Source organism: Pleurodeles waltl, chromosome 8, assembly GCF_031143425.1.
Source record: "Pleurodeles waltl isolate 20211129_DDA chromosome 8, aPleWal1.hap1.20221129, whole genome shotgun sequence".
Taxonomy (NCBI): Eukaryota; Metazoa; Chordata; class Amphibia; order Caudata; family Salamandridae; genus Pleurodeles; species Pleurodeles waltl.
Window position 1 is genome coordinate 529,478,789 of NC_090447.1, and position 25,985 is coordinate 529,504,773.

Here is a 25,985-nt window from a genome sequence, read left to right on the forward strand (position 1 = left end):
CACTGAGGTGCACTGATAGAGCTGCAGGTGGGATCTCCGTATAAAGCAGAAGTGGGCACTGACTGTAAGGATTGCGGAGCTCTGGTACAGTTGGTAAAGAAAATCCAAGCCATGAAAGGGCAGGAGCCAGCAGCTGACAGAGGGTGCAAAGAGCCCACAAAGGCCAGATGTGACCAAGATAACAGCCTGATTTATAGCCGTGTTTACAGCTAAGCTCAGAGCAAGAATGCTCTACAAATGAAAAGGGAAGTTTCCCTGGACAGGAGCAGGAAACAAAGTAAAAAATAAATCCCCTACAGACTAGATAAACAGGACAAAGTATAATTATACAATAGTTGGTCCCTGCTCCCACACAGAAGGAGGGTCGGAGACGGCATGACTGACCACTAGCAAGCAAGGATTTTTGAATGACACTAAAACTAACAAATGAAAAAGCTGGAAGCCCACAGAAGAAATATACAAGAGGTTGTATGCTTACGCTCGACCTAAAAAGAGGGACAAAGTGCACAGAAATCATGGTGGCACACTAGTAGTATTCTGTAACGCAATCATAAATAATACAAAACCATACACCAAAGACACCAAGGGTAGACACATCCTATTGGTCCAGGCTGCAATGTTACTTCTAATATAGATGGAGTTTACAAAATCCAGGGATGCTCAGGCCTCATACGGTAGTTAAGATATTATAATTGAAAGCTTTATCACAATAGATAAAGTGCTCTCTGGTGCCAAGCAATCAAAATCATAAAGAAGCCTTCCTAATTCAACATTCTCTCTCAGAAACATTCTCTTTTATTATCTCTTAGACTATATTTAGGAAATGTAGTCATTTGTCTGAAACTTTATAATGTCAGTTTCTGAAGATATAAAGTACAGAATTTTCATTTTGCATAAATGAGCACATTTTCCCTAAACATAAATTTACTGAATAGATATTTGGTCCTTAAAGAGCTGGTTGTCATTTTCACAAAGCAGTTACATGTACCACTGTGATGCATGGACAGATTCCCAAAAATGTCAATCTACCTAACCAGCTGACACAACGTTACCCACCTCTCTTCTGAGACAGCACTTCACCTAGGTAGGAGATGCAGAAGTATTGTGTAAGTGTGTGGTATACATCTCAATTATATATGTTTAGCTTAGCTGCTGCTTTTTCATGCCAACAAGTTCTCTATAGTCCCCATTTGTTGCCATGAAGGGATAGATAAAAGTTTACAAAATGCCTTTGAAGTAAAAAGCACAATTCACCCTCCCTCCCATCAGAAGTTTGCTCCGTACTTGCTGGAGTTACTTTCTTCCTGCAAATGATATCAAAGGCTATGACATGCCCTTACTAAAAGAAAAAGTCTAACAAATCTGTAAGGTGCATGTCACTTAACCACTGGGAAATTATACCATCCCTGTGCTTGCTGATTTGATAATAAACAGACTCAGACATTGTGATCAGATGATGCCTGTTGCTTGATGATGCATGGGGTCGTTTGCTTTTTCAATAAAGTCCCAATGTCTGAGGCACTTACAATGCATAACATTGCTAAGCTCCTCTGTCACTAACAAGGTGCACAGTGATTCTAATGTGCCTGTACCTCATTCAGATCCTGAGATCAGCTGTTATTTGTCTTCCTACACCCAGTCACTAATTATAGAAAATTAATTTTAGGTCCAATGTCCGGTCAGAGTCAGGCAGTGAGGACAGGAAAAGACAAGCGGTCAACTACACTGGGCTGTGCAGTAGGTGACTTGTAAGTATGGTCTATTTTAAACTGTTGTGGTGCTCATTTCTCCAATGACAATTTGTACTGCACAAATAAACTATTTATTTCAAGTTTTTGTTTGTAACCTTTTTGCAGCATTGACTACTGTCTTAATTTTTTTCAAGTTCTTTCTAATGAAAACCTGGCCCAAGAGAATTAAAGAGCTTTACAATGCAACAAGACTACCCTTGCACAGATGTTTCCTTTTTTAGCATGGGAAAATAAATGATTTGTCCAAAATCACAGGGTGTTGAGCTGAGGCTGGGTTTTGAAGCTGGTTCTCCTGTTCCAAAGTCGGCAGGTCAAGTCACCAGGTCACATATCCTTCCCTTTCCTTTTGTGTATGGAACAAAAGGGTAAAGATATCTTTGTCTGCCCACTAAATTATTGACCACCATCGTAGAAGTAAAACGGTTTGTATTTCCCACATGCTTAGCTACATGCCTATAGCTAGAACCCTTTAGCTTTGAATCCCATACTGCTTTCTCAGTGTTAAACTCTAAATAGAAACAAGTATGATGCATGTTAGGATTACTGCCTAGTACTACAGCGCTTCTACTCGCAGGCTACAGGTGGCCTGAATATGGATTGCTGCTATGAGGACAACTATAAGCTAAAGTAGAGTATCTCAAAAGACAAAGAAGAATCCAAACCAGCTTCACATTTGCACTGCTTGACCATATTCAGAGGTATCTATGCAAATAGTTTAAAAACCCTTCTACTATATTCCCTTGATTCCCATTACAGTCCCAAAGACTATGCATTTTTGGGCACAGTGAAAAGGTGAGTTGTGTGTTAGCAGTTTTAGAAAGTATTCTTATGACAGAAGCTGTGGCTAGCTATTCTGAAATGTGTCAGAATATATTGAGTGCTGTGACTGGACAGTGAGTTCTGCCAGGAAACATCAATATCTATTTGTGAGCTTGCTGCTTTTGGCGGGCTATACATTTGACCTGCATATGATTATCTTGGAATCATGTGTCCATCGTTTGGAGGAAGATTGCTTTTCATTATGTGACACAAAATTTTCTTCACTTGCCAGAATGAGCAGATGGATTAATGACAGCACTCTGACTCATTTAAAAACAATAGCTGTGCTCTCGCTTATCAAATGCAGAATGCAATGATTTCTCTTGAGCGCCGCTCAGCGCTCTTAAGTGGCAAATCTGTGGCACACATGGTTTATGAGAGATAAATACTTGAGTGTGCAAACTTTACACTCATCTCTTGGATTCTCTTCTCGAAGGCCATAAACGAGATGACAAAATCAAGAACAAATATTGCCCCGTCTGCATCTCAATAAAATACGCCTCTATACATTTTGTCTGTAGGCCACTAAGTTACCAGAAAAAACGATGAGAACATTCATAGTTGCAAGCTTACGAAAGCTGTGGTTCAGCAGCAGAAACAGTTGGCCCTCCATCTTTGGTCTCCTCCCACAAACCACATCCCTGCATGCCGCTTTCAACATAGAGGTCATCATTATGACTTTGGCGGTAATTACCGCCTATCGCTGTGCTGTTTCCCGGCAAAAGACCGCTGTGGACATAGGAAACATACCGCGCTATAACAACTCCAAAATCAAAAAATGCCAGAAAATACCAAGGTATCTGACCCCACCAGGCCGAGCGACTGTGGGAAACAGGCACCTCTGCAACCTCCACTGTCACAGCAAGAATAAACTGACTTCCCAATTACGACTCACAAATCAGCACAGGGTTCGTTCAACAGCGGTATGGCATTGGTGGTACAGACCGCCGCACCCATCAAATGAGCTCACCAACAACACCCCCCACATTGGACATTTTGAAAATCGCACACCTGATACACATACACACACACTTCACACATCCACCACAATACCCACAATCCCTGGCTACGCCTACCTGCTGCCACACAACTCCCGACCAACTGGAAAGAGACACCGCAAACTCAAGACACACTTTTGCACACCCCACACGCCGCATACAACTCACAAACACACAGACACAACAGCACCGTCAAATATTTCCACAACTGTTACCAACTTACTCACTCACACACACACACACACACACTCCACTACCCCAAACAACATCACCACACCAAAGCACACATCTCCCACATAACCCACTATGGTACCCCCTAAGACCCCCCCATTTCACTGATAGGGACTTGCAGACCATGGTGGACGAAATAACAGGGTGGAGCCACAGCTGTTGGATGCACAGGTCCCGCAGACATCCATAGCTAGGAAAATGCAGCAGAGGATTGTCAACAAGGTAAATGCAGTGTGAAGCCATCCACGCACAAGGGACGACATCAGGAAGAGGTGGAATGACCTGCGGGGGAAGGTACGTTCCATGGCATCACAACACCAACTTGTCCCCCACCACCTCCCCCTGAGTTGACCGAGTGGGAGGAGAAGGTCTTGGCTTTCCTGCATCCGGAGGCCTCACTGGAGTCACCGTAGGCCTGGACTCTGGTAAGTCACTGACACACCCCTCCCACCACCTGCACCTGAAAAGCATGCGTCCCCCTCCCCTTGTAACTAGCCCAAAACACCCTATCCCATATCCATCCCACCCAATCAACAACCTACACCCATCCCCTGCATGCCCACACACCCCACTAACACCTACCCAAACAATGTGCACAGAACCACCAGTCCCTGCATGCAATGCTAGAAACACGCCAAGTCCCACAATGCATCAACCATCCCACTAATAACTATGCACTGCACCCATTCAAAGGGAGTCCTGCATGCAGATGAATGGGGATATAAGCACAAGAAACAGGTGGCAGATGCTGAAAGGGAAATGGGAATGACAGGACAGTGGACATGAACAGAAGGAAACACATGCCACTGCTAATGTGTGAAACCATAACACATATGCAATGTCCACCATCAACAACTTATTGACTGTCAATGCCATATTCTCTGAAGCAACTACTACCACCCAGCTGACACACAGTGAAATACCTTGCAGGACACAATAAAATGTATTTCTACTTCACAGGTACTACTGCTGAGTCACCACCCATCTTCAGGCAAGACGATGAAGGATCTGGTGCAAGTGGGAGTGGGCACACTGTGACGGGGTCACAGGCACAGTGGGCCCGGCCTAGTCGGAGGGCATCTGTGGGCCAAGATAGGGGGCAAACTAGGGAAATGACTGGCCAGGAAGCCCTTTCCCAAATCCAGGCAGCATACAACCAATCCAAGGACACGATGGGCCAGATCCTGCCCACGTTGCTGGAAATTGAGAGGCTGCAGAGAGAACGCCATCAGGTGGCCACCGAGCAATGGCAGGCCCACAATGCCACCATGGCCTCCATCAAAGGGGTGCTGCAGGACATGACAGCAGTCCTTCGTGAGATCTCCACCCGCATGAAGGCCCCTTCCACAAGCCACGAGACAACCCAGACCTCTGCATCTGCTGCTGGTAGTGGGCTGGTGGACATGCCAGGGGACTCACTGGACACCAGCACCCTTTTCCTCTGTAGCCCACGAACCCCCTCACAAGCGTGGCCTGAGAGCCAGACATACCTCGGAGACTGTAGCCAAGACCAAACCCACCGCCAGGAAGTGATCCTCTCCTGAACGGTCTCCCTTGTGTGCCACTGACACACCTTGTTGACTTTCTACTGTTATTGCTCCATTTTCCAATGACCCTATGGACTCTGAACCTGTGCCACCAACCGCTGTAAATACCAAACTGACAATTTCGCCCACCATCTGTCCACTCCCTTGCATTTCCCCATCCCTCATTTTGATTTACTTAATAAACACTGTACAATGACACCCAGTGTATCTGTGCTTTATTCACTATGCATGCGATGAACAACTTTCTCAATGTCATATGTTGAAACAGTACCTGAAATTGGCTAGCCTGATAGTTAGCAGGTATGTATCATTCCAAATCTGTGAAATGACTTCCTAACACTTGCACCAGCAATGTCCAAATCCTTCATGTACAAGGCATGGCAAGGGGAATCCCACCACAGAAAGACCTATGAGGATCAGATATGTAGTATAGACTCAGGCAGTTTGTTACATGGCACATGACCGTGATTTGTGTCCAAAGTTGTACATCACTGCCAAAGTACTGTCACCTCTTGACTGACCAGTATTGCCATATGTCAGCTGCACTACACACCAAAAGGTGACTCCAAAATGCAGCTTTAAACATTTGTACAACTGGAGAGCCATCCACATCAGCTGAGGTTACCTCCGTCTGCATTGTGAGGCACTCTAGGCTGGTGTGCAAGTACTGAGGAGATGTTGAATGACAAATACTGACAGCAAAACTGGCCCACACCCTCTGTCCATGCAGCATGTCCAAACAGTCCATACAAGTGAAGGCAGGAAACACATTCAGGAAAATGTGACTTCTGTGTGTGAACTACGTTTGGGAGTCCTCAAACACTTGAAGCAGTAAGGGGCATGTGACAGTACACGCATTGCAACACACACACACACACACACACACACACGTACACGTCTCCAACAATGGTAGTACAATCTGTCAATCGAACACAAATCTACCTAGGCAATTTCATGGTATACAGTAGGCAAAATGTACCTTCAACTCATTGGAATTACGGCTGAATAAGGTGAGCTCTGGTGTCCGCATGACCCCCTCCCCTTTTTCATCGTTGTCCTCTGTCCCCTCAGCTTCCACCAGTGCATCAGGTTGTTCCTCCTTTCAGTAGAGGTACATGCCTTCTTAGTGCTAAACTGTGCAGCATACCGCAGGCCACGAAGCTCTGGCATACCTTGTTTGGGGAGTAGCACAGGGATCTGCCTGATATATGCAGGCACCGGAATCTTGCCTTCAGTAGGCCGAAGGTCCTCTCAATTACACTTCTTGTCCTGCCATGTGCCTCATTGTATCCATTGTCACCTCCTGTCCTGAGATACCTCAATGATGTCAACAGCCAGGACAAGTTAGGATAGGATAGCCAGAATCATCTGGGAAGAGTGGGTATACATAGCACATATCACCATTGTGTAGAGGGTAAAGAGTAGAAAAGGCAGGTTGCTAGCTACAGCACTCTCTCATCTCACTAACCCACAAGGCAGACTCTCTCTCTTTGTACTTGTGCCATCAGGTGTGGGACACTGCTTTTCCTCACAATGCAAGAGTCATGCACAGATCCAGGGAATTTTGCAATCACTTGGGAGTTGCACTGGTCTGAAAGACACACATTTACATTAATGGAGTGATAATTGTTCCTACTGCTGTACACATGTTCATTTACCCAGGGAGGAATCAAGGGAATATGGGTGCCATCTATGGCCCCAATCACACGAGGAATGTGTGCAATGGCATAGAAAGCAGATTTTACAGTGGGCAAGTCAGCAGTTTGGGGAAATTTGATGTAGCTGTGGAGGTGTTTCAGCAAGGCATTCAGGACAACCCTTAAGATGTTGCTGAACATTGGCTGCGACACACCTGCTGCGAAGCCCACTGTTGCTTGAAATGACCCAGTGGCCAGAAAATGTAGCACAGACAGTACCTGCACAACAGGGGGAATAGCATAGGGATTACAAAGAGCTGGCTGTAGATTTGGCTCCAATTGGGCACACAGTTCACGTATAGTAATCCGGTTCAGACGGCAGGTCAGTAAAATGTGTAATTTCTCCATGGTTGCCAGTCAAATAGGGGTCTGTACACCGGTGCATTCCTCAGTCTCCACATGGGTCAGTACCTAGGGAGGGCCAACACACATATGTTACCATGGCCACACCTTACGAATGATGTCTACGCACACACAATTGCACTAACGTAGCCTTCAATCGTGAAAGGGTTTTATACAGCTTACATCGTGACAATCGATGAGTGTTCACAGTGGTAATCAACCTACATATGTATCCAACTAGTGCCACACATCACATATGGCATGTATAGCTGTGTATGACTTATGTACCTAACATTTACAATCAAATATGACAGCATGGACGGCGCGTAGAGACTGCACTCTAACACATTTTGCACTTACAATGGTAGTCTCCTGTCCTACAAGCAGAGGACAGATGGAAGTGACATGACTCCACTGGCGTTAGTCGTCCTCCTACCCATTGTTGGATGGGCGCTTGAAAGCACCAGAGCAGCCACAAGGGTGCGAGTCCTCAAACTGTCCTTCATGCCAACTGTATTTGGGGAATGATAGGTAATGGGAAGAAATTATGCTGTTACAGTGACTCATAGATGTCAGGGTATGCAGGTGTTCAGCTTCTTGACTGACTTTCGTTACTATGCTGTGTAGGTGGCATGTGTACACAGGTAAGGGGGAAATTGGGTAGACCAGTCAGTCAGGTAGTGTTCCTGTTGTCTAGCAAAGTGACATAGTGGTACTCAATACATCTGAGCAGCGAATGGGTTCCTCAGTTGGATTTGCAGGACATGTACAGTGAATCTGTAGGGCACCACTGTCAGTACAGTGTACTCCAAAGAGGCACGTGTAATCCTTATCAATGGCACATTCCTGTAGTGCAAAGGCTATGGGAAGGTGAGGTCTTAGACTGAGGTGTACTGCATGTGTGCCTTCCTGCATCATAGCTGAGTTACTCACAGCCTGCATACCTTTCTTTGTCTCCCCAGCTCCCTCTCGTGTCCATCAACATCATCAGGCGAAGGAGCAGAGGCACCGGCGAGTGGGAATGTTGCAGCCCACGGGACCCGAGAGGCACAGTCCACTGACATAGAGGGAACCAGTGGGTTGGAAGGCTTGGGGAGCACCATGGGGGAGCCTACCTCCACTGCAACATCAGACTCTGATTCCTCCTCTGCTGGCAGCTTCCTGGTGGTGGTAGACCACCCCAACAACATCTTTGTCTGCCACTCCCCCCACCAGCACCGCCCTCCAAGTAGCTCCCCACCGAGTTGCCCATGCCCGTTCACCCAGGAGGGCGGGCGTCTCCTTCACTGCAGGCACCCCAGCCCCTGCCCCATTCAGCCCTGCTGCCCTCAATGAGGAGGCTATTGACCTCCTGAGAACCATCTCTGTGGAACAGACAACCACTGTGAATGCCATCCAGGGGCTGGCATCCCAGATGCAGCAAACCAATGCCTACCTGGAAGGCATTCACAGTGCCTTGCCTGGCCTCCAGAGGTCGTTTCAGGCTTTGGCCTCCTCTTTGACAGCAGGCAGTGTCCCCACCTCCAACCACCTGTGCCCCATCCAGCACCCCTCTCCCCTCATCCACTTCAAGCACACAAGCCAAACAGCATGCACACAGAACAACACACACGCCACACAAGGACACGCACAGGCACCACAAGTCACATAACAGCCATACACACACTCAACAAACAGATGCAAACAACAGCCACGTCCTCCAGTGTCTCCCCCACCCCATCCTCCTTTACAGTGACCTCACAACACACACCCGCAAGCCCTGCATAATCACTCCCAGATCCTACCCCCATTGACACAGTGACCACAACAGCAGTCACCTCGACATGCTCCCCAGACACCACACCCACACTCACCACAACAACAGACACCTGCAGCACACACACCAGACATGCAGACACCACCACAACTTCCGTTCACACAACCGGTTTGTCCTCTCCCACCCTTTCTCCCTCACCTCCTCCAAAACATGTAAATGCACCCACTCAGGCACCCCACATTCGTTCACCACGAACCTGCATCCACATCCAGCACACCTACACGCATCCTACGACCACTCCCTCTACCTCCACTCCCACGCCTGTTTCCACAGCCCCTCCACGTGCTCCTAAAAACACATTTTCCTTTTCAGCGTTGACCTGTTTGAACCTCCTGGCCCACCCAGTCTTGTCCCTGCACGTTCCCGTGCCCCCACCAAACCCAGTACCTCCGCTTCACAATCCTCCCTAGACCTTCCCTCGGGTTCCCATGTACCTTTTCCCTCCAAGAAGACACCTGTGAAGAGGCCTGATCCTGCTCCCACCCACCGGTCGAAACCAACTCCCCCTCCATCAAAACCTAAGCCCCAACCCCCCCCCCTTCCTAACCTGAGTCCACACCACCAAGCCCTCCCCCTGCGCCCTAAGGTGCCTGCCCCATTGATGCCCCTGCCCTGTGGAGACCATGGTTGTGTAAGGAGTCAAGTTGGGACCTTGTTAGCACTTTTGTGCCAGATGGACATGGATCAATGAACTGCCAAATGGTCCACTTTGTACATAGTTGTTGTTTCCCCTTTTGTTCTTGAAAATAATGTATCTACCCAACCTGCCCAGTTGGTGCAATTTGATTAAGTTGTCCTGTATTTGACTATGGCTGCTTCGTGTACACAGGTATGTGGCACCTTTTCCTCATCTGTGCATGTGTACTGTGATTGAGTGGCAACATAACTTCTGTTCATAGCTTTGCCCCTGTCTATATTTGTGTGCAAAATAGTGTATGTGTGGTGGCGGGTTTGGGAGTCGGTGTGGATGATGTGTGGGATTGATTGTGATTTGTGTTCAGTTGTTGTGCATGGTGCGGGTGGAGTGAGTGGGATGGACGATGGTGTGATAGTATAGTAACAGTGTATGTGTGAATAGCACTTGTGGTTGTGTGCTGTATGTGTCTCTGGTATGTCTGTCTTCTACCTGATGTCTGTATATGTCTGTCTTCTACCTGATGTCTGTATCGGCCGTGGTTTTGTGATCAGTTTGTGTGTGGCTGGGTATAAGTGTTGTGGCGTGTTTACTTGTGGTATTGTTTGGTGTGTGAGTGATGTGCGTTGGGCATGGTATGTGTTCTGGTTGTGGGTGAGTGTAGCGTGAGAGCACAAGTGTGTGTGTGTGTGTGTGTATATATATATATATATATATATATATATATATATATATATATATATATATATATATATATATATATGTAGGAGTGCTGCTGTGTGTGTGTTTGTGTGTGAGCAGGGCAGTCGGTGTTGGGTGTGTAAGTGGTGTGGGTGTGTAACTGTCCCCTTCCCTTGCTTGGGTGGCAGGCGGGGTACTCACCGTTGTCAGCACTGCAAGTCCTGTTGGTGGATTGCAAGTACTAGCATTGGGAAGAGCCCGAGTTCACTCATTGGCAGCCTTCTCTGTGCCCTTACGGTGAGTATTTCCTTATATACTGTCCTTTCCGCCAGACTTTGGGTGGAGGTCGGCCCGCCCTGTAAATCGTGGCAGTGTGCTCAGCCGTAATACGCTGGCCGATAAGGTCCTATCTGCCGGCCTGAAGATGGCAACCACTGTCATCGCCCCACACTGGGGGTACAGGTGGTGACCTGGGTGTTTTCCAGCCTGTTCACTGCCGCAATCTTAATCGCTGGCGTGGCAGACCTGTCACCGCCAAACTCGTGATGTGGGCCAGAGTGTCAGACCAACATCTATAGAAGCTGCATCCTATGACCATCACCTACAATGAAGCCAGCCATTCCTTTCTTATCGACATCATAAACCTTGAAGAAATGTTCACTGTCCTTGTATAAAGTTGGGCTTAAAAAACGCAGTGCACAGTATGCAGTTAGCCTGTTCCTCTTCTGGTCTGGAGCCTGCTCAGTGATGTAGTCCTATCAGAAGGCAGGATCTAGTTGCAAGTCACCTTGCTTTATACTGACTTATTATAGGGAGTAGGGCGATATTGCCAAAAACGTTTTATCGCCCAAGCAGGCTTGTATGATTTGACATGCTGCACTGATTTGAGCATGTGTTGAATGTCAATGGAGCGGTCAATGTGTGAGAGAGCTGAAATGAAAAGCACCCCTCACGCATGCACAATCCATAAATAGAGCCCTGCAAATGCCCCCTTTCCTCTGCTGCTGACATGAGCAATTTTCCTGTCCGCAGCAGAGGCCACAGACGTGAAACACACAAAGCAAAAATTCAGTCAGTTTGTGCATTTACATGTCTGCTGCTCAAAGCAGCAAAGAGCACCTTCTTGTTTGTGAGTGTTTCCAGAGCAACGCTCTTGCACCCCCTAAGCCCCATCCGCTTGTCCTTTAAAAGGATCTCACAGCAAATAAGGTGGAACAACCTGAAAGATTCCGACGAAACAGCAAACTACGGGCTACTATGAAAGTTTATATATGAGATAATGTACCTCACCACTCATAATACGGATGCTGAGAGACACAAGGGAGTCATGTGACAGTATTTTAGGAATTAGGCTGAAAACCAGGTTCCTTTAAAGGGGACTTGCAATATCATTTTAGTATGGGTCAGACTTTATTTTTTCCTTCTTATACACAGTCATGCCACGCCCTTCCTAAAAATTGCTTACATCCTTGGTATCTTGCTTTCTCACAGGAAAGCGATGGCATGATTGTAGACAATAAGAATATAAGCAAATATGCAGTGGGAAATTAAACACACCAAAAAAGCAGTTAGACATTTGTTGCAAAGATATATTACAATCAGTTTAAATCAGATAGAACACGTAGTAGCTTAGAATGCGTTAAGACCTGCGCAGAGAGTCTAGCTTTCCTGTAATGACCTACCACAAGCACAAAAAAGCATGTTGCCAAACATTTCTTCCTTCATCTCATCATGACCACTTTAGAAAAACAGATCACAAGAAGGAAATGTCAGTTCCTTTTTTCTTGATTAAACTGCAGCTATAATAATGCTCCATGGCCTGCCTTGGGCATTATGATGTCACAACTCGGCTGAAATAAGGACATTTCCAGCACGTCTTTATACGGGATGGGGATGGACATTGAGAGGGAGCGAGAGAGAGCGGGAGAAAAAAAATACGTAATGGGTAGCTGTGTATTATGTTCCAATACTGCCATTGAGGGGTGTTGGTGGCATCATAAACTATGAGGTAAAAGGTCCTGTGGGTTCTAAATGTTACTGGAACCCAGAAATGGCAACATAGTACCATATAATACATGGTACTTATTATATATTTTTCAGATGGCATGCTTATTTTGGGGGCAGTTAACCTGAAGTCTGTTTTTTTTTTCAAAGTACAGTTAGCACTGGGCATTGACTGGCATTAGACTCTGTAAGCTTTGTTTACATTCCTTGAGTACATTTTTTAATAAAACACTGTACAATGGTGGGGATTCAGTGGATTTACGTGATTTTGTGGCTCCAGTGTTTACTGCATTATTATGGATTTACTTGATTTTCTGCAAAATTTAGAAAGCCTTGCTGTATAATTTGGTCCTCAATGCTGCATACCCTAATAATCCTGCCAATGTGAAAGGTTTGCATAGAGATTTGGAAGCTGTTATGATGATGAAATATTTCACAGACAATGGTGGCACATGTCCCATATTTCACGGTTCCCTGTAAATTGGTTTTTATACCACTGAATTTTGTGTAATAAAAACACAAAAACATGCTCCCTCATATCAAACCCAAGTTCCTTCAGCGTGTCGAAAGAAGGGCATATACAAGTGTTGCTGCTGCATTGGTATTTATGTTAATGTTAACAGAAACATTTCACTTTATTTTTTGTGCCTGTCCTTTTTCAAAGTCTCTGCATTTCACAACAGGAGTGTAATTTTCAAGTTAAGGTCTATCTTCCATGTTCATTAATTTTACGGGAGTATAAGAACAGTTCAAAATGGCACCAAATTTGATGAACACGGCTCGAGGTGAGCTGAAACGTGTTCACACTGTGTGCTCAGCATGGCAAGTCCTGAAATTAAATGAATAATAAAAGCTTGCAAGCGCCCCCTGAGTGCTGGCCCTTCTTTCGAGCTGCCGAAAGGAAAGTTGGGTTTGATTTAAAGTACGCATTGGTGGTCACATACGCGAGATTAATACTATATAACCATAACTGTACTTTAACTGGCTTTAGGGGACTTTCGGAGCTGTTTTAAACATATATTAAAGTGTTATAACCAAAACCCACTATAACTTCAATTTAAACTTTGTTTTTACATTTTTTAATCTTAAAACACACGCAACAGCTCCCAGTGCCCACCAACGCTAAGCAGCCAGTCTTCACTGTGCACGGTCTCCATTCGTACACAGTGGGGATGGTGACCACCCGTCCGTAAATTTCACGGACTGTCCGTAATTTCACCCTGCTGTTCGTTGTCCGTGATGAAAGGCTTAACGGACATCTTTTGTCCGTAATTTTAGCCTTTCACTAAATGGACAAGGGAAGGTAGAGCGAAATTACGGGCCGATTAGTTTCCCCAGCAGGTTTCAAAGGAAGGGAGTCTCGTGTGCTCTGAGGGAGGGAGGGGCAGAGGGATAAGAATCAGACCCTCTTGCCAGGGGGTCTCCTTCCCTAAAGACATGCAAATGTGCGCAACTGGTAAATCTGCAAATACAAAGGGGCTTGAAAACCTGCATTGACTTTGCTAAAAGGAGTCACTGGAAGTTTTCTGGTGGCAAAGATATTTCTTTTAGAGAGGGATTGTAATGGTGTTCCAAGGTGAGCTGTGGAGTGTGTGGTTTTAATGGAGTGTTATAACATTTTTTAGTACTAGGTATAAACTGTATATTATTCAAATCTGTATTTGAGAAGCGCTTTTTTTTTATTTAACCGAAATGTATTTGCGCATTATGTAGCAGCTTTTATTATGATGTAATTGTATTTTTCACAGTTCTTTCAGCGACCTCTGTACCTCATAGTACTAACAAACATTGGCAAAGCCAACAGGTCTCGTCTACGAAAGAGTTATTGTCTTTGCTAATGTGTTTTAGCCATTAGCCATGTCAGTGGCGTAGCGTGGGTTGTCAGCACCCGGGGCAAGGCAAGTAATTTGCGCCCCCTAACCCGTGGATTTTAGCACTCGAGAGCTGCGAGTGCGAGCGCGCCCCCCCCCCCCCCAGTGGCGTAGAGCACAGTGGTGCAAAGTACAGTGCAGTGGGGTACAGTGCAGCTGTTTAGAGTGCGTTAGCGTAGAGTGCAGTGGTTTAGAGTGCAGTGGCATGGAGTGGCGTGGGACAGAGTAGAGTGCAGTGGAGTAGAGTGGCATACAATAGAGTGGCAGAGAGAGCAGTAGTGTAGAGTGGTACAGTGGCATAGATTGCAGAGTAGACTTGCGTTGCAGGGAGTGCAGTGGCGTAGTGTAGAGTGGTGCAGAGTAGAGTATAGTGCTGTGGAGTGATGCAGAGTAGAGTGGCATAGAGTGCAGTGGCATAGAGTGCATTGGCATAGAATGCAGTAGTACATAGTAGATTGGTGTATCGTACAGTGGTGGAGAGTGCAACGCTGTAGAGTAGAGTGTCAGTGCAGTGATGTAGAGTGGCACAGGGTGGCGTAGAGTACAGTGGTACAAAGTAGAGGGCAGTGGAGTACAGTGCAGTTGTTTAGAGTACATTGGCGCAGAGTGCAGTGGCATAGAGTGGCATGGGGTAGAGTTACATAGAGTGCAGTGGAGTAGCAGAGACTGAAGTAATGCAGAGTGGTGCAGTGTCAGAGTGCAGAGTAGACTCATGTGGCATAGAGTGCAGTGGTGTAGAGTGGTACATAGAGGATTATTGTAGAGTGGTGTAGAGTATAGTGCCTAGCGTTCAGTGGCATAGAGTAGAGTGGTGTAGAGTGCAGAGTTGCAGAGTAGAGTGTCAGTGCAGTGGTGTAGAGTGGTACAGAAAACAATGGCATAGAGTACAGTGGTTCAGAGTAAATGGCAGTGGCACACAGTGCAGTTGTTTAGAGTACACTGGTGTAGAGTGCAGTTGCATAGAGTGGCATTGGGCAGGGTAGAGTGGCAAAGAGTGCAGTAGAATAGAGTGTATTGGTGCAGAATGCACTAGTACAGAGCAGAGTGGTGTAGAGTACAGTGGCGACCAGTGCAGTGTGCGAGTGGGAAGGCTTAGCAAAGGTAGTGCAGGAGCATAGGGTTTCTTCAGGTCAGTGAGTTTACAGATTCTGGCAGGGCAAGAGAAAGCTGTGCATGATAACCCCAGATGGTGATCCATGGAATGGTCAGTAGGAAACAATGAGCAGTGTATTAAGCCTTCCTTAAAAGTATTTACTGGTAAACCCCATCTAATGCAGGGAGGTGGGCAGAAAGCCAGCGTGCCACCCATTGGACCTGTGCGGCTGAATAATAGCATTCTAAGTCCAGAAGACCTAATCCACCCACAGCCACAGGTAACTTTAGAGTGGAAAGAGCTCCCGATGGCACTCCAGCGACCAAATCAGATGTGTGGCCTGTCTGAAGAAGGAATGAAGGACAAGCAGGGGAAGGTTTGCAAAATAATACCATCATTGGGGTAGCACACCATCTTCACTAGTGCCACAAGGCCCACTAAAGAAAGCAGAAGAGAAGACCAAAAAGCAAACTGAGCTTGGAGGGACCATTCGCTCTGCCGAGATTTTCATCCTGGAAATCAGTGTAAGAATGGTAGATCTTAATCACTAGATATCAAAAGGTAACTGGTTCCTAGTTCAATCTGAGATCTAATTGTATATAAAGGGGAAAACAGTGCCATATGTTTAAGAAACACTAATTACATTTTAAAATTTGTACATTTTGTTTGTAAAATTTACATCCCAAATATTTTGAAGATTCTATGTGTACTTGACACTTAAGGATAACCCAGATCTCTAGTTTGGCTTTTGCTCAATTTCAAAACCATTTAAAGACATGGACAAAGCAGGCAATTGCCTTGCACAACCTTGCAAGGGGTCTGCCCCCTGCTCATCCTTCACAAGCACTAACAGCGGACCATTGCACCAGAAGAGTTTGCCAAGGTGGATGGGTGTTGCTTGTTCGACCACTTGATAGTGCCTCTTCTGTTTCGCTCCTGTGTGCAGAGACATTTCCCCAGGTACCCAGTACATTCGAATAGTCTTGGTGGACCCATCTTGTCTGATTTTAGGAATTGTCCCACCTTGTTCTTCTCTTCTTTATTTATCGGCTACAACGCTTTGAATTACTTGCTGAGGAAATCCCATTTGATCTCAATTTCATCCTCCTCTTTTATTATCTTTGATTTGTAGTCCAGGCTCCCTTTTCTGAGATAAATGTAGAGTCCCAGACATACACTCTAGTGCAGTGAGACTACAGACAAGTTATGGGTGCCTCTCATCCTGACATTAGGTGTGAGACTGTCGCCCACACCATCTGCCTAGCCTCTTTAAAAAAAAATTAGGTTGAAAATCCATGGGCAGTTGGGGTAAGCCAGGTGTTTGTTCAATTTGTTTAAATTAGCATAAGGTTAATTACCTTAATGTTTCCCATACTGTTTGCCAGGGGTTTTAAAATGTTCAGAAACATAATCAAAATTTTGCTGTTACTGTCTCTTCAAGAAAGATCGGGTAGATTTGGGTTGGGGGATGGGCTTTCCACAGTACTGAAAGGGCATTAATTTACTACTGAACAAGGACGTAATGTGACACTAGAATGTAGCATACCGGGAGGCAATCACAAAATGACCACAGTGAATAAATAGTGCTATGTTGATAAAGAGTAAATAAATGCACTGACAACATAGTGAGGCATGGCCTCTCTTGCGTGTGTCTGTAAAACTGACGTTTGTTCTTGAATTTTTGTCCTGAATTTTGACCCTTTGTCCTGAATTTTTGTCCTGAATTTTGACCCTTTGTCCTGAATTTTTTACAGTCCTGTCCAGAATTTGCCTCAATCCCAGGTGGTCACCCTAATTGGCTATTGGGACTGTCCTGTGACCAACCCTCACTGTTTGGCCATGCATAGAAGTAGTGGACTGTAGTACTTGGCCTTTGCCTAGACCAGATGAAAAACCCTCAGCCGTAGTTCTACCTCCTCCTAACATAGACTTCGACCATGTGCAGCGGGTGTAGCGACCACCTTGCAGCATGCAGTCAGCACCCTTGCTGCTTAAGTCCTTTGGTTATGTTCAGCACAGACTCATCGCTCTCCGGGAGGTCTTTTTTTTTTTTTTTTTTTTTTTTTAAATCGGATTTACAAATCTAATGCTGAATTTATGTATTTGGTGCTTTCCCTCCTATATTTAGGCCCCGCATGACAGCTGCACAAAACTTGCATTAAAAAACCCATAGTGGATGTAATTTTTTTTTTTTTTTTTGAGGGGGTCCACATAGATTTGGTGAACTATGTCAAGAAAAAAAAATGCCTCTTTCTCTATGAAAGCTCTGATCCAACAATAACTATAGCGGAGATATAGCTTCCAGTAACATATATACAAATAAAGAAATAAAAAATAGGATTGCCTTTTAGGCATTTAAACTGTATATTAGCAATGATTTAATGTGCCAATGCATGTCGACACAGCTTTTGCCCATGCTTGGGTTTCAATACATTAGCACGTTAAACCAGTCCTGTTGGCTTTGTCACTGCTTGTTTCCATTTAAATGTAGGAAACTGGCCGGGTGTGTGGTGGGTACCTAAGGTATTTACAGCTTATACCAGGTCCAGGTATCCCCTCTTAGTGACGCGTAGGCAGTGTCTAGAAGCAGCTGTGGATGAGCATCCAAGGCTTATCTAGGAGACGTGCAAAGCTCATGCAAAACCACTATAGTCACACAGCACTTTCACACATGAAAAACACTCAGCTCTACAAAAATAAAGGTACTTTATTTTTGGCCACGAAATACCACAAAATATGAGAAGGGCAATCCTCCAATAGGAGGTAAGTAATACACTAATTACATACACTGTTAAACAGTAATAGGCATAGAGATTGTTAGAAAACAGTCCTGTGTGGGAAGGCAAAGGCTTACCTCCACCAAAGTTGGAGAGCTGGCAGAGAGGACCAAGAGGACTACTCAGGACCACCACCCGTGATGCAGGATCCACACAGCTCAGGATGAGAGAAGATCCCCACAGCCGGTCGTCGTTGCAGTAGGTGCCTGCGGATGCAGGGGAATGACTCCTTCACTCCAAGGGAGAGTCTTTCTTCCTTCTCGTGCTGACTGAAAACTTGCTGCCCTCAGAGGATGCACAGCCGGAGAAATGTTGCAAAAGCTGGAAGGAGCAGTGGAAACAATGCTGCAAGAAAAGTCTTCTTCGTGGATACAGATTGTTGGTTCTTGGAGGGTCCAGTTGTGGTTCCAGTGGCTAGAAGTCGAAGTAAGGTTGCAGAGGAATCCTGCTGGAATCTTTCGTGCCAAATCGGAGGACCCACCCAAGAAAGAGGCCCTAAATAGCCCTGAAAGAGGTATTGGTTACCTGGCTAGGGGACCACTTATCAGGAGGGGGCTCTGACATAACATGCCTGGCCTTGCCACTCAGATGCTCCCAGAGGTCTCTGCCAAACATGGATTCAAGATGGCAGAACCCAGGGACCCTATATGGAGGAGCTCTGAGCACCACCCCTGGGGTGGTGATGGACAGGGGAGTGGTCACTCCCCTTTCCATTGTCCAGTTTCACGCCAGAGCAGAGACTGGGGCCCCCTGAACCGGTGTGGACTGGTTTCTGCACGCAGGGCACCAAAGCATACCAGTGGCTTAGGGAGGCTACCCTTCCCAAGCCAGTCCCACCTATCTCCAAAGGGAGAGGGTGTTACCTCCCTCTCCAAAAGGAAATCCTTTGTTCTGCCTTCCTGAGCTTGATCAGATCAAGCAGTAGGAGGGCAGAAACCAGTATGAGGGGTGGCAGCAGCTTGAGCTGCCCGGAAAACCCTAGAAGACTGGTGGTAGCAATGCTGGGGGTCCTCTAAGGAGCCCCAAGAGCGCATGAGATCATACTTCAATACTTGCAACAGTATTGGGGTACGATACCAAACATGCCTAGGTTCAGAGTTTCCATTATGTAGCTGGACATAGGTAGCGACCTATGTCCAGTACACGCATAAATGGCATCCCCACACTCACGAAGTCCAGGAAAGTGGAACTGGAGTTCTTCAGGGCACCTCTGCTAGTGCAGAGGTGCTCTCACACACAGGTACTTTCACTCTGCCCTCTGGGCTAGGAGGGCCTGCCATGGGGGTGACTTACAGTGACCTGGTGCAGTGACGTGTAGTGATAAGGGTGCAAGGTGATCCCCTCGTACCCCAATGCCCCCGGTACCTGGGTAGCATATACTAGGGACTTACATGGGGAGACCAGTATGCCAAATGTGGGGAGAAAAAGGTACTGTTAACAAGTTTTAAGGGAGAGGGCATAATCACTGGGGTCCTGGTTAGCAGGATTCCAGTGGACACAGTCTAACACACTGACAACAGGCAGGAATTGGGGGTAACCATTCCAAGAAAGAGGGTACTTTCCTACACTCAACAATCTACAAGGCCAATCTTTGAAAACCATTAGGATAGGTCATTGGATGCGGGTCCCCTGCAAGCATCTGGGTGCAGCCTTCAGTCACGTTTGAATCTCGATAGAGCCGACTCAATTCTTCAGCCTTTTCAGGTCAATAGTAATACAACGAGAGACAGTAATTTTGTGGGGCTTAAGTTATTCACAGCATAACAAAACCATACATTCGATGATATGAGATACTACTATTCAATTGCAAGGTGAATATTAAAACTACTCAAGTGCCATATTATTCAAGAACAAGAAAAGTTTTTACAATAAACCCTACCGCAGCAGGTATTTACATTTGTCTTGACATTTTTACATAAAAGCTCCAGCTAAAAGAACAGGCTAGTAAATCCAAACCATACATACCAAAGTACGTTTCTTCAGTCCTGGTGCCTCACCATCAAACACAAATATGGGGCGAATTCGAAAAAACAAAAGCTTGCAGAGCCGATGGAACAGAGTGAGAAGGTGGGCATTCTGGATGGCATTGCCCTGGCGATCTCGTGCTCCTTTCACAGCCTGATTTAGCCAAATGCTAATATCTGGTTAACAAGTTAAGAAAAAAACATAAGTTCTTGGAGCAAACATAAAGGCCCTCACTATACAATGGTCCATTAATGGGGCCTGAAATCCTGACTACCCGCAGTTACTGTTACCAACAGGCCAGGGGCGCAACACAGGCACCTGCGGCACAGGAGGGACATTTAGCCGAAGGCCAATGAATATCTGTGTGATATGGAAGACTCAGGCCCCCTTTTCACTATTTGCAAGGGGCCCATAGTTTTACCTTACGCCACTGAAGCGGGTGGCATACATGCAACACTTGGAAGCAGGAAAGAGCGTCCGCAGGGAAACTGACTGGGCCTATGGGTTTACCTTGGTACTCGTAATCCAGATGGGCGGGGTTAGTCATGTTGCTGGTCCCAAAACATATTACCAGCAGCTGGTAATAAGGCCCAACATTTTAATATACATATAATCATTATAAGGAGATGCTTTCAGATTACATTTCTACCAGCAAAATATTACCCATATAATTATACTGCATCTATAAATCAAAGTATCACAATATAAATGTAAAGCAAATGCTTAATACAAGATCGCCGGCAACAATTAAGCAAGTTCCTCCAAAATAATACATTCTGAGAACGGCAAAATGTTCAGAAAGGCATGATCATGGTACTATGAATATAACTAACGTCAGCAAAATTCAAGGTGTACTGGCAAACAACTGTAACTAAGATTATTTTCTTCCTGTTTGTTACCAAGCTTTCAACTTTTGTTTCCTGCCTGTTGTCGAGATTGAACAAAGGGTCTACAGCAGTGATTCTTAACCATTTGACTTTTGTGGGCCTCCTCTTAATCATTACTAGAACACTGAGACACCCAGTAAAGCATTATTGGTATCCGGGGACCCCTTACTGGGAGCCGAGAGGAGGAATGTCCCTCGATTAACCTTGATGAGGGATTGTTTTTGCATGTAGGCTGATGTCATCCCTCGGAAGCAAGTCAGAAATTGATGCTAGGAAAATACAGAAAAATCCAAGATATCTTTGTTTACATTTTTTCTTAAGTTTTCATTTTTGCTGTGTATTGTGTTCCATTTTTGGTGTTTATATTAAGTGGTACACTGTATTTCTAATTTGGGCATTGGGGTGATTTTTATGGCAGATCCCTGTAGGTAGGAGACGGATGTATAGCATAGTCTAATACACAAAATGGGCACTTGGCCTTGATTCTATTATTCAACAGTAGGCATTTTGAAAATCATTCTGAACCATATAGCGTTTTGTTAAATGTTTGTCCCTTTTAACGACTGCTAGACGTACGGGGTATTCCATATGAAATGTGTGTAAAGAAGCTAAATGTATTGGGCTATTTAGCCTTGTTCTTGGCATTATATATCATGTGATTTGGAAATTAATTAGAACCATTTGAGTATTGGCCACTTGGCCTTGACTTCATAATTTAAAATCAGGTCATATGAAATTTGTGTGAAGAATTTAAATGTATTGGGCTACTCAGCCTCGTTTTTGGCATTATATATCATGTGATTTGACAATTATTCCAAACCTTTTGAGTATGGGGTTAAGCTCTTGTTCCTCTTATCAACTGGGAAACGGAACGCTGTGTTCTAAGTGGACTGTAGAATTTAAGATGTACAGTCTATGCTTTTTTTAAACTATAATTTTTTTGTGATATTTTTAGTAATTAGTTCTTTCTTCCAAGAGGTAGTGCCGAAATGATAGTCTTTTTACTATTGTCTTTGCCTTGAGATGAATTTTGTTTTTAAAGCTGGTGGGGCACACTGCTTCGTGTATTGGCTGGAAAGAAGATCTCTTTGAGATCGAAACGCGTTGCCATTGAATAAATTACTTCTGCAAACAAAAAGCCGTGGAGTGCAAGTTTTTTGGTGTCCGTAACTCATGGCATGGCACCATTGTTGGATATTTATGGCAGATTTCGGCGTCCGCAACTTGCACTGACCCCGTTGGGGTGGAAGTGACCAGAAATGACAGATTTGATGATTGGAATATATATTACTGTTAGAAATTGGGTCTCTAGATGGCAGAGGTATGAACCCTGTCTAAGTAGGACCACAATCAAGGTAAGTCACAACACAACACAAATTATCCTGTGCTCACCCTCTGATAGCTTGACACAGAGCAGGCGGGCTTAACTTAGAAGGCAATGTGTAAATTATTTGTGCAATAACTCATACAGTAACACACAGTGAAAACACTACAATAATACACCACACAGGTTTAACAACAATAGATAAACATTTATCTGAATAAAATAAGATCAAAAGAACATAAATCTAATATGCACAAGTCGAGATATCACTTTTTAAAGGTTTCAATGAGTCTCAATCCTTAAGAATCAGTGGTTATATCCTTGTAACACACAGTACCTGGGATGTGTCAAAATAACGAAGCAGGGGGGCCGCAGAGAAGGAGAAGCATTGAAAAATAAGGCTCTGTGTTGGATTTTCCGGCATGGCGCAGAGTATGCATCGTTTCTTTCCACACTGCAAGGTGATGCATCAATTTTCAGGAGTGCAGCCTTGATTCGTCATTACGATGCAGGGATATGTTGACGCCCAGGGACGATGCGTTGAAAATCCTTGACGCGCTGGCAGAAGGAGCAGGTGCTACATCGATCCGGTAGACAATGCGACAAAATTTCAGCCGCGAGGCAGGCGCTGCATCGATTTCTGCAGTCGTTGTGTCAATTTTTTGAAGCACTGGGATTTTTCTTCTTTTTGGTGATGTCTTTGTGGTCCTGAGACTTCAGAACAGGAGGCAAGCTCAATCCAAGCCCTTGAAGAGCACTTGTGGGGAAGGCAGAGTCCTTTCAGCAGAGTCAGAGGCCAGCAGGCCAACAAGCAGGGCAGCAATCCTTCTCAGCAAAGCAGACCAGATGAGTCCTTTGGGTAGCCAGGCAGTCCCTCTGACAGAGTCCAGGTGTAGATCCACAAGTGTCTGATTTGGTGGGGTCAGAGAACCAGTTTATATACGCAAAAATGCCTTTGGGGTGGGGGAAACTTCAAAGAGTGGTTTTGAAGTGCACATGATTCCCTTTCAGTCCAATCCTGTCTGCCGGGATCCCTGTGGGGGGTTACCAGTCCTTTGTGTGAGGGCAGACCGCTGGCCTTTGAAGTATAAGAGAGAGCCCCTCCACCCTTCCTGCCCAAGGAGACCCATTCAGCTTGCACATGAATGCAGATGTGACTGAGTGCCCTTTGTTTATGGCTATCTGGGTGGAATGCACAAGGGGATCAGTCAACCAGCACAGACCAGACATGGATTGGAGACAGAGCTGTAAGGCACAGATGGCAGTAAGTGCAGAGAAACGCCCACTTTCTAAAAGTGCCATTTCTAAAATAGTAATATTAAATCCAACTTCACCCGTAAGCATGATTTTCCATTACATCCTGACAATATTAAACATGACAGGGGTACTCCTTCCAGATCAGAATCTACCTTTTAAAAGTATATGGTGGAGGTTCTAATGCTAGTCTATGAGTGGAGCAGGCCTCACAGTAGTGGAAAACAAATTGGTGAGTTTTTCACTACCAGGACATGTAAAACACATAAGTACATGTCCTGCCTTTTAATTACAAAGCACCCCGCCCTATGGATTACCTAGGGCCTACCTTAGGGGAGACGTATATTTAGGAAAAGAGGAGTTTAAGGTTTGGCAAGTAGCTTTAAACGCCAAGTCGAAATTGCAATGGCAGGCCTGAGACATGGTTAAGTGGATACTTATGTGGGTGGCACAATCAGTGCTGCAGGCCGAGTAGTAGAATTTAATTTACAGGCCCTGGGTACAAGTAGTGCTCTTTACTAGGGACTTACAGGTAAATTGACTATGCCAATTGGGTATGAGTCAATGTTACCATCTTTTTAGGGAAAGAGAGCATAGGCACTTTAGCACTAGTTTTCAGTGGTAAAGTGTCCAAAGTCCTAACGCCTACAAAAATGAGGTCAGAAAAACAGGAGGAGGAAGGCAAAGAGTTTGGGGTGACCCTTCAGAGAGGGCCATTTTCCAACAATTACGTACTGCTGTTAGCCAGAAAGAAGGTAGTTATAGTTAGGACCTAGTTTCCATAGGAAACGTGTTTTTGTTAATAACTTTGCCACATCTTCATAGATTTTTCAAAGATAGTGTCCTGGTCACTTTAGCTGCTGTCTATAAAGTATCTGGCTGATACATCAAGCGGGGGACAATAAAAAAGGGTGTCCCAAAACGTGGTTTCACCATGTTATTTCCCATAGTGATTTTAGACATGACAACAGCCTAAACTGAATTACACCAAATTTGGCAGAAAGCTAGATCTTGGCCCAGAAAGACCTCTTTATGTGGTTTGGTGTAAATTGCCAGTAGTTTTGGAGTTCTTAAAGGAAAAAGAAATACAGATATCTAGGCAGGTGGATCCTTCGCGGATCCACCTGCGGATCGTGGAAAAAATGCAAGGCCCTGACTGGCTGGCGACCTAGCTGACAATCTGAGGGGAAAGTTGCAGCCACCATTTTTTTTCTACCTCGGGCTGGGGGGAGAAAAAAACAAGCATTTGCAATGCAATCGGTCTCACATTTTCTTGAGTTAGAGCAACTGGCATTGTAAATTCATAACTGGACTTTTCTTGTCACATACATTGGCCAACCCTGCCTCATAATTTCATCTTTTCCTACCATATAATTCCAGTGGCCCAGGATTTAACTAAAGCACTCCCATTTACCGTCTTCCTCTTTCTTAAAACATATACCATTATCATATAATCCTTTATCAGAAACAAACTTTTGGCATTAGAGTGTAATGCTCAAAACACCATAACAAAAATATAATTTGGGATGGATTAGAGGCTGAAAGGAAAGAGGGAGTCGGGCGTAAAGATGGAGGACAAGTGGGGTAGTAACGGTGTTAAGGGCCCTGAAGTAAGAAAGGAAAATGGTAGACTGGAATTTCAGTAGGAAAATACAGCAGTAATTAGAGTTGAGTAAGGGCCGTAGGTCTCTGGACCCTGGTGCCACTGCACCTGTTGCTCCATTGATAACCAAGTCTCAGGAGATAAAGCAGCTGGGGCAGAAAAAGAGAAGAGAAAGGGATACAACAGACAAAAGGAAGAAACAGAAGAGGTCGCAAAGAAATAAAAGAAAGAAGGGAAAGAACGAGAAAATAAAAACAACTAAAAGAAGAAATAGAGCAAACTTATAAGACAAAAGAAAAAAGGAAGGAAGCTTGCGAACGAAAGATAAAGAGCAAAAAGGTAATGAAAGAAGTGTGAGAAGAAAGAAAAAAATGAACATTAGAGAAAAAAGAGAGATGGTGAGAGAAACAAGCAGCGAAAGAACCAGGGCATGTATGTACTGACACATCTCCGTCAGACACAGAATAGGAAAACCACTTTGACACTTCAGGTCCCGACAATTAACTTGTGGCTTCCACATACAGACGGGAGAAAGATGGATTTACATAAAACGTGAATTGACATATAAAGATAAGAACAACCCCAGAGAAAGAAATGAAGAAAGATATATTAAAAAAAAAAAAAAAAAAAGAGAAAGGATGCATACCAAGTCAAAGGAAAGAGAAAATAAAAAAGACAAAGAAAGAATGAA

At 44.9% G+C, this 25,985-nt stretch overlaps 1 protein-coding gene across 3 annotated transcripts in view; it reads right to left on the reverse strand.

Moving 5' to 3' along the window:
- The window catches only part of ERCC5 (ERCC excision repair 5, endonuclease), a 163,153-nt gene that overhangs the window by 123,333 nt on the left and 13,835 nt on the right, over window positions 1-25,985 (reverse strand). For all 3 annotated transcript variants that reach the window (XM_069204561.1, XM_069204559.1, XM_069204560.1), the window contains one exon: window positions 20,227-20,402. In XM_069204561.1, the coding sequence (XP_069060662.1) occupies window positions 20,227-20,402 (176 nt within the window). The remainder of the gene's footprint in view (window positions 1-20,226; window positions 20,403-25,985) is intronic.